Source organism: Dicentrarchus labrax, unplaced genomic scaffold (genome assembly GCF_905237075.1).
Source record: "Dicentrarchus labrax unplaced genomic scaffold, dlabrax2021, whole genome shotgun sequence".
In the NCBI taxonomy this organism is placed as follows: Eukaryota; Metazoa; Chordata; class Actinopteri; family Moronidae; genus Dicentrarchus; species Dicentrarchus labrax.
In genome coordinates, this window is record NW_026136705.1 from 17,228,343 (window position 1) to 17,238,623 (window position 10,281).

The 10,281-nt window shown below is 38.5% G+C and overlaps 1 protein-coding gene across 1 annotated transcript; it reads left to right on the forward strand.

Moving 5' to 3' along the window:
* The first annotated feature begins 6,629 nt into the window (after nt 1–6,629).
* LOC127363950 (uncharacterized) lies at nt 6,630–9,420 on the forward strand. Its single transcript, XM_051400922.1, has 6 exons — nt 6,630–6,718; nt 6,880–7,021; nt 7,196–7,358; nt 7,490–7,563; nt 8,848–9,078; nt 9,202–9,420. Exons 1-6 carry the CDS (start codon nt 6,678–6,680, stop codon nt 9,244–9,246), a joined length of 696 nt encoding a protein of 231 aa, XP_051256882.1. The 5' UTR covers nt 6,630–6,677; the 3' UTR covers nt 9,247–9,420.
* The last annotated feature ends 861 nt before the right edge of the window (nt 9,421–10,281 follow it).

Genomic DNA, 10,281 nt, shown 5'->3' on the forward strand with positions numbered 1-10,281 from the left:
GTTCAGTTTTTTAATGGCTTTTTGGCGAGTGCTATGTTGTACTTGTAAAGCAGCAAATATAGCAAGAACAAAACAAAATACACAAAAGAGGGAGACAATCAGTTGAGGCAAAGTGACAGCACGACTCATGTATGTCACAGTTTCATCAATATGGAGACAAATGAAGAAAAACCTATAGAGGGAGTTTATTATACCCCCAGACAATCAAAATGATCATGAGAAAAACAGCAAAAATGGAAATGAAAAGGGGAGGAATAACTGAAGAAGAACGAAAAAATTCAGAAGGAGGGAGGGAAATGGTAACTGCAGTGATTGATGAGTCACATGATTGGTGGATGAGTCATCCATCTGTACACTTTACTGCGCAGGACCACACACTCACGCACACACAAAACACACACACACACACACACACACACACACACACACACACACACACACACACACACACACACACACACACATATGCACACACTCACACACACACACATGCACATTCTCTTTGAGCTGTATAGTAATTTAGCTGCTGGCATTCAAGATAAAGATTGAGTCATGTTCGCTCCTGCCTCGAGCCAGCCAATCAGCCAGTGGAAAGGTGTTTGGTAGATAGGTTTTTGCCATATCTTGTTTCCACACCTCTTCCTTACTCTCACTTCACATGGGCAATATGCCCTTCTCCTATAATTCCTTGAAGTGCTTCTGGCTGCTGCTTGTTTGGCATCAAAACAAACCTTATGTATGCCATCGCTGGTACAAACACTGACAGTGATTAGCAGGCTGTCAATATGGTCTAATCGCATGTTATCTTGGCAACTAGCTCACCAGTCGATTGGAATGGTACCTTTCATGCCTTTATCTTGGCTTGTTGGGTGATTCTTGGACATCGTGCTATGAATTCAGATTTTTAATTACAGCTTGTACCTTCTGTAGATATCCTAGCGGGACATTCACTGACTGACTGTAAGAATGATAATGTTTATTTGTTGTGGCCACGGTGATTTCATCACAGGCCGTTTTTGAGCTCTAAAAACAGTAATGCTGGCCACTGGCCATCAGCAAGCTGTTATACTGGGACAACGAAGACGCAATCACTGTCAACAGCACTTCGAGGGCTATTGACAGCTGAGTGACCCTGCGTGTAACATATATGTACAGCAATGTTATGATATGACGTGCTATGGTTGCATTGTTGGCAGCAAAAGGCAAAGGATTAGGTTGACATGTGTACATTGATAATAGACAATTATTATTTATTAATTATTTTAGCATAGCATAATGATTAAATAATAATCATTTAACACCATCAACATTCCTCCTTCTATTTCTCTTAAAAGGATACATTTTACACACCAATGTCTGTGTACAGATGTTGGGGGAAAAAACCTGCATTAGTGAAAAAAGTCGTATTATTCTTTTGTCGCTCCAGAGGGAGCTATGTGAAGTCTGATAAATTGCCTTGGATGATATCACTTGAGTTAATGTCGCAAGGTTGGAAATAAAAGAAATCTGGTGATGTAGAGTTACAAAGAAGTGACCTCTGCCCGCTCCTCATCTCTGCTTGAGGCTAGCGTCTTGAGGCTAAATAAGCTGCTAACACCCACAAATCTCTGAATGAGTTTATTGTGGGTAATGTAGGTACCAAGTTGTGACAAGGAAGAAAAATGTGTGGAATAAAAAAGAGTACCACCTTTAGTGGGGAAACAGCTGCATTTTCTGACTCGGAGACACCTCTGCTCTCCTTCAGAGGGGATTGAGTCTTCTTACAAGATCTAGCTACAATCCTGGGCCTGTATTCACAAGTGATAAAAGTAAGTTCTTACTACAAACTGCTCAAAACCAGTCACATTCTGCAGGTAATGTGATATTATGGCAGTTATTTGAGGAAGAATACAACAGTAATCAACTTATTACATATTTTGATGTGATGGCAGATGAGTTAATAAGAATCAAAGAAGACAATTTGAAGAAGAAGACAACTCTGGAATAATACTTCAGATCCACATTTGTTTGACTGTTCAATAACTGCACATTAAATATAATGACCAAATGAAATATTATTATTATTATATTATTATCTGTAAAATATGCACTTAATATTTTACTTTGTTCCATATGTGACACAATTTATTTAATTTGTAAGTGACTTAATTTAAGTTTTAATTCAATGTATTTTATTTGAATTAAATTGCATAAAGCTAATTTAAAATAATTAAACACATTAAAGTAAGAATGAATCATATTTTTTTATTATATTATAATAATTTTATTTAATTATATATTTTTTCATGGGACTTTTTTGAGTGAAAAGTACTTCAATGTGCCATTTAGATTGATATATATCATTATCATTAACATTAAACTTTGGTGTAAAAGACCACATTGCAACAATATGAGGAGACGTTACTGTTGCTTGCTGTAAGGCCAGTCATCAATAAAATCTAACCTCTGATGGGTTGATGGTGTTTTGATGGAGCTACATGCAGGACCTTTGATGACTAGCACACGCCTCATCTTTAATTACAAAAGTGGTAATACATGATACATAAACACCTGTATAAAGTATATGTGATACAGTAAGGTCTGTTTTCATCCTTCATACAATATATTTTCACAGGTTTGAGACCTGAGGATGTGGCCGCTTTGATAAAACATGAGGTCAATGCAGAGGATGCTCACACACTGTTGCTTATGAAAAGGAGCCTTTCATAAAGTCCTCTTTCACACCTTGCTGCCAAGCTGTGGACAAAAAGAGCATTGTTGAAATGCTGCTATTTACATTCCCACGTTCATATTTCTGTGACATGCTACACAATTGAGATTAAAAAATTTCCTGGACAATGGGATAATTGTATGTCAAGCTTTAGATCACATTACGTCCTTATAGTAATCAGTTATATTTTGCCTGGTGGGTGTGCTATAATTAAAATGCAATTGGAATTTTTCAAAAGGCTCCAACTCTCACAGGCACAGAATTTGGTATACATCCAGCTCCTGGCACAAAAAGAGTCTGACAGCACAGCAATTCATCAGTAATGGCCCAAAGAAGCCCATGCATTTACAAAAGCAGAAACACGGGGAAAAATGTCAGCCATTAGTAGTATGAATACCGAATTAATACAGCTATAAGACCTTCAAAATCTGATTGAATAATGATCAGAATTGTCTACAGCAGTGGGACTTTGGCTCAACCTTTAACTTTAAATGTCAGTGTGATATTAGCCAAATAGAATTTACGATGCTTTTCTATGGATAGAAAGTATAGAGGTCTCACTAGTTTACACAATAATGATACAGATGTTTCACAGCGAAAGTGACCCACAGTGGCAAAAGTTCTGGTTGTGCAAGAGTTGAAAAAAAAACATGAACGCCACATGAAATAGGACCAAATCACTACTGCAAACACTGATACAAAAATGGGTCATATTAGGTTGCATGGCAACTAGCAGTATCTTGTTTATGTTCTTTTGCTCAGTGTTTTAATGCCCTGGTTTGATGGTTTTTGCTCTTTCCTTATTCCTATTCTTTCTGTGCATGTTGACTCTGTGTTGGGTGGTGTGGTATAATTATGTTGCTATTTTGGTGAGAAGATTCAGGTTAAACTGAGATTAAATAAAACACAAAATAAAAACGGTCTCCTTATTTCTTTATCCTTTTATGTTTGCCATATGTTGAAGTGTTTTTGACTGATGCACCTGCGTGAACACAAGATGATTTGGCCTCTGTTAGTTGCTTCATGTTGCTTTGAAATATGGTATAGCGCTGATTTCCACATGAAGACTTTTGTAAGAAATGCAGCTAATTGGTATTTAACCTGTAACGTGACCCATCTTTGTTGCTGTTTGTAACTGTGATTAAATGACTTCAGAGTTAAAGACCACCAAGGCATGCCAGGATGCCTTTTCTGACCCAGTAAACTTTAGTCCAACATATATTTGACAAATTATTATTGAAAACCTGTCGTGAAAGATGCAATGACATGCAATGTTGCAATGTGAACTTTAATGGATGTTGCCTTTATCAGTTTATATCTCTTGATTTTCTTAAGTAAAGTATGACATTTGAATCTCACATCCCCTCTCATACAGAGGTTGAGTCATTGTATACAGTTTAATTTAATTGTTTAATGTATACATTACTGAGCTTTAACACCTTGCAACTTGTGGTTTCCTATTTTGAGATTTTGGTTTTCAATACCCAAGGCTATAAAAGCTGCTGTGAGAGTGGATACCCAAAATTTGAAAGCATCAGAGAAAAACACGAGATATGGCAAACAACTACAAATTGATACTTCTGGGCCAAAATATACGGTTTCTGTTGGTATCACAAACTGACTCAAAATGCGACCAAAACTACATCTCAGAGAAGGTCAATTTGAAACATGCATAGCAGGTTTTGTGCCTCACGTAGGACACAACTTATGACTATAGGTGATTAGATATGTAGCGTCAAGCTGTTTGAACCATTGTAGCTCTGACCTCAAACAGCTTTTCAAATTAAATCTGAAGCTCGTCATTGCGGCTCTCTCCTCCCCATGTTTGTTAATTTTGTTGTCTGTTAAACAACCATTGTTGAGCATTATCTTTGTCACATAATATGCCTCATCAACCATGCTTTCACCAGCCATTAGGACAACAGAGCCAGAGTGAAGGCCTCTCCCTTGAAACAGCATCCTTTGTTTATGATCTCTGCAACCCTTGTCTCTTTGCTCTCTCCTTTCATCTCTTCTTCTCCTTTCTTTATCCCACTCTCTACCCTCATTCCCATCTTCTCCCTTTTTTCCTTCAATTATCCATGGCCCCCACTCCTCCTTAATGCTCCCTAACACCCAATCTTCCTCTCCTTTTCTTCCTTATCCTCTCCCCATTTCTTGTTTTGTATGCAAGCCCCAAGGGAGAGAAATGGGTGAAAAGCACTCTCTCTGCACCACTGTCACAAAAGACTGGTGAGTCATCGCCACTTATGTTCCTGTCTCACTCCTCCCACAAAAAAACACACATATACAGGAAAAACACTCAAATTACTCCTTACCTGCCGTGCACTTACAGGAAGACGCGTACAGACACACATATAAGTGAGTGCGCCGGCACACAAACACACGTACACGCACCATTTAGTGACAAACAAGCACGTACACACTCGCACATTCCACAGCTCTGAAAAACAACCCTGAAATTAAAACCCCAGTCACATAATTTAGTTTATCATTGTGGTTAAAAATGGCCTTCATTGATGTGTGCTGCCTATCATGTCTCACAGGATTATGTGGAGTTTGTATAGTGGAAACTCATGTCAGTGAAGAAGTTAACACACAAGGAAGGAGAACTGAATAGAGAGCAGCACATGCAAGATGCTCTTGGACTAGGGGAGACAAAATGAAATAACCGATGGACAAAATAGACAAAAGAGAGGGGAAAAGAGGGAAAGGCAGATAATTCCCTGAGGTAGGGATGTGGCTTTGGTATTGTTTGTCCACCGACAGTTTATGAGCCACAAAGCAAATGCTCTTCCTCCATCTGCTGGAAGAATGAATCACTTACAATGCAGTCATGTTTGCTGCTGTGTGCACAAGATGGCAGTCCTGAATGAACACAATATACAGAATGACTATCTTTTCCATCTTCTATCTTTTAATAATGTGATGAATATTTTTCTCAATTAATCAATTTATTGTTTGCTCTATAAAATGTCATTCGGGAAAATGTCCATCACAGGTTTTCATCTTCATGTTGCTTTCATACATACACAAACACCTGAGAAGGTGGAACGGGGGAACGTTTAGAAATTTTCCTAAATGATCAACTGATTATTAAAATAGTATTGAATATTTTTTTCTGACAAAGAACTAATCTAGGGTTAGGCAACTTGTAGTACATAAGCCGTATGTGCAACAATCATCGACTACTCATTTTGGCTCTAAACCAGTCAATGATGGCAAAACATACAACACATAATACACAAAACTTCTCCTCAATTAGTCAATTGTCAGAAAAATAATTGTCAGCTATTTTGATAATCAATTAATCGTTTATTTTTTTAAAGTATACAATTTCTAAATGTTCCTAAAACTGATTTTCAGCCTATTTTTTGCTTTATTAATGAGTCAACCAATCGTTTCAGCTCTAACCCATTAAACACATTATATACAAAACAGAAAAGTTAGGGAAAGCTAAAAATCTGATGGTCATTAATCATTTATCTTGATATTGAAGGGACATTTTTGAGTTCCAAAAGAAATCTATACTAATGAAATGTTGTGAATAAATATCTGTATCAACAACAAGACAAAGGTAATTGTGCTTTTGATACATTTAATGGATGCTGTGGGAGCACTGTAGGGAACTGTCTGACGTTTTCTAGCTTTTGAATTAGCAGAATTTGTATTGTAGTGCTGGTCTTACTGTAACAGGATTGTTTGCAAAGCAGACTCTACCACAGGGACATCAGAGCCCTCACCTGATTACTCTTTACAGAAACCTGCTTGTGAGCTATTCAGACACATCAAATATTGAAAGCCTGGAGTTTCCGTTTCACACACAGAGAGGGAGGAGAGACAAGAGACAGGCAGACAGAGGAGGAGGACACCCAGGGCAGAGGAAGAGAGAGAAAAAGTCAAAGAACGGTGGGATTAAAAGGAAATAACACATCAGGCACCCTGGGAGGGAGACAAATGAGCAGGGATGGAGGGAGAGAGGGAGGAACAGGAAGAGAGCATGCAAAGGTAAGGCAAGGAGAGTCTGAATGTTTACGCCTAATCAGGTGAGTGTAACAGTAGAGCCTGCGGTGGTGTAATCAGCTGAAGATTGATTGGCTGATAACCTTCTAGTTGGGTGGTTAGGAGGGCATGTTTTTTAATTCTGTTGCTTCTCTCTCAAACCTCAGTGGGACGGCTTCTACCCAGGTTGACACACTGACTCAGAACTGCAGTGAGGAGAGCGACGGGCCTCAAAACCTACAGGAACCAGAGGAGGCCGACCAGACAGTGGGCAGTGGGGCCTGTAATGGAGAGGAAGAAGCCAGCCAGGTCAGATTTGACAGGGAAAATGAACTAATATTTTTATATTACAATCATAATATATACTGTATATTTACATCCATTAGAGTTTATTTAACTCAAAGGAAATAGTAAGCAAGGGACGTCAATGCCAATTTTTGCTCAAGATTTTGCTGTGTTCCGTGGTGGTTGTGATTGATAAAGGCTGGGGAGGATCTATGTATCAGCGACACAGAGACCTTACCACAGGAGACTCTGATAGCCACAAACACACAGGACGATGCTGACTGCCTCCCATTGTCCCCCCTGCCAACAGAGGAAGAGCTGACCCCCCCTTCAGCGTCATCTCATCCTTCCAACACACAGAGTATGTCACACACATGCACATGCACAAATGACTGATATATGGGACGTGTGGGGCCTCCGTTTATGCCTGTAACCAGCACATGCTCATATGTGGTGAAGTACTTTTGTGTTTCTCTCTGTGTTGTCTCACAGATCGCCCGTCTGAACCCTGCTGGTATTGCCTGAGGTCTCTTGACTCAGAGTATCGTCCTGAAACTCCTAAACAGGTTGCAACATTTCTGACTAAACACATTATTTGACTGAGACAGTGCTGATCAGATACACTGAGAAGTGGAAAAGCTGTGTCAACTAATTTTCTTTCTAATTTCATTGCACAAACAAAAAATTAATTGATGGCCACTTTAACTTTGATGGGCAATAAAAAATAACATTAGCGCAAAGCAATGTTACCTTTTTAAGAATACATGAGCTCCTGTGGTAAAAGGAAGACAGGTTTTACAGGGAATTTATGTCTTTTTTATGATAATAAACTTTTTACTGTTTGTTACATTACATTTATTCAGCTGACACTTTTATCCAAAGAGACTTACATTCAAGTGCATTCAACCATGACGATATAATCCAACAATTGCAAGAATCATGCAAGTTTCAACTTCATCAAATATGCTGAACTGCTACAAGCGCACCATTTAGAAACAATAAGAGATGGAGAAAGAGTTTTTTTTAACAGACCACAGTGCAGTCTGAACAGATGAGTTTCAGTCTGCGACGGGAGATGTGTAGAGTTTCTTCTGTCCTGATGTCGATGGGGGGATCATTGTGTTTGTGTGGGTTTTTTTTCACAGTAATAAAACTGAAATGTTAATTTATATAGATCCATAATACTTAGAATGTCACTTAGTCTTGTAGCACATGTGTCAGCTGGAATTAATTGTTGTAAGAAAATACTTCAAAAGGACAATAAGTTATAAAATTCTATAAGTGATAAGTGACAAGACTGCAACTGACAGTAAAATATACTAATTGTGGAACATAAAGTATAAATACTATACTGTCTGTGGCTGAAATGTGGTATGCATCCAGTGCAGAAAAACATACAATTGTCAAAGCTTCGCCATTTAAGGAATGACTTAACAGAGAACCAGAAGGAATGTCATTATGATAATCTTTTCATCTGCACCTTCTTATAAAGCTAATTTTCCCACCGCTTAAGTCAAATAATTTGCTTAACCATCCTCAATAACTACAAAAAGAGACTTTAAGCTGGAACGCTGAGTATCAAAACTTGAATTCATGATGACAGTAACACTTTCTGGAGTTGGTCCACTGAGACATTATTATATGATTCCTGTGCTTGAGTTATGCCATCCAGTTTAGTTTCCTCTGAATGTAAAGCAGGCTGTTATGAGCTCAGTATATCCCAGTAAAATCATTATTGTTCATCATCAAACTCACATCTCAAAGCTGTGCTGTAAAATATCCTGCACAGTTCTATTTTAGGGCAGACTTTCCCATTATGGTAACAACTCTCGCCTGTTGCTGTGTTGCAGGAAGACTCCAATCCTTTGTCACCCCTTCCCTCTAGTGGCCAGAAAGTGAGCTACCAGACAGACCCTCGACCCCATTTTGGTGTAGCTTGGTCCTCCCACTCCACATGTCGCCCTTTGTGGGGCAGCGAGGGGCCCTGCTGGGGGCAAAGAAACCAGGAAGTGCCCGATCAGACGCACACCTGCCCTCACTGCCATCTGGGGCTGCCCCCTGACACACTGCGTTGGCATGAGGTTGGCACAGGCACTTGTAAACACACACAGACATAAATAGAGATAAGCTCACAGTTTCCACCAATCACACCACAGCTTCCACTCTTGTTTACTATAGAGCCTCTGTTCTTTCTCCCTGCACAGGCCAAGTGTCTACTGTTTGAAGGGCTGAGGAACTCAAAGAAGTAAATGGAGTCGTCATCAGTGAAAAATGTTGCTAGAATTTTGTAAAATATAATGCTGTCTACTCTGTGTATTCATGCTCTCAGGAAATACTTTGCACCTAAAAGTTATGTGCAATATCTGTCTCTGCTAGTAAAGAACTATATGTTAACACCCAAGTTAGCCATGCTCCTTTCTTATTTCGTTTCATGTTTAATTTCTGTGGTATTTTTAATGAAGTGTTACATATACAAATAAACTGCAGTTGTACAAATCAGTCCGTTTTCTTTGTTTTGTAATTGTTTTGAAACATTGTTTGGTATAAGGTGCCCTTCATAATGGACTTAGAAGTTGTAAATAATGGCTTTATTAATAGTTATTAAGTCATGTTTTTTACATTAATTATGAGCCGTTAAAGAACATATTTGGGGTTGCCAGGTTGAGAACAAAATCCCATCCTTTCTTTATGGTAAAAATTAAGTTGGTACTCCCATAGTAAATCCATCATGTCTGCCGTTATAAACATTTATAAGTTAAGGAGTGTTAATAAGCACCTCAATAGCAACTTTTTTCAACTTAATCATGGCTAGGGTTGTTTTCTACTTCCCTATTCATATTATTTACTAATATTGTCCCAGGATTTCTAATCCCAGTCCACTCCTTTATTGTGTGTTGTTTGGTTTTTCTTACATCCTGGTTGTTTTGTTTGTTTGTTTGTGGCTTCACAACAGCATGACCTGTGATGCAGTCTGTGTAGATGGGGAGGGAAGGGTTTCTAGGGATCTCTGGCTCCTTATTTGTTTGGACTTTTGATCGTGTAACCTCTGCTTTTCTGAGAGCTGCCCTTTGCTTTCCATTTTATTAGAAAACAATTGCACAGGTCCACTCTCTTTAAAAGAAGTTTAAAAGAAAAGTACAGTCCAACAATGAAACCAGTCAACCTGGCAACCCTCACTGATATTCTGAATGAGTTGTAACAATATAAAACATTCATAAATTACTTTTTAACAAGGAGCAATTAGTTACTATGTATAAACCCTTTATAAAATGAGCCTTATGAGA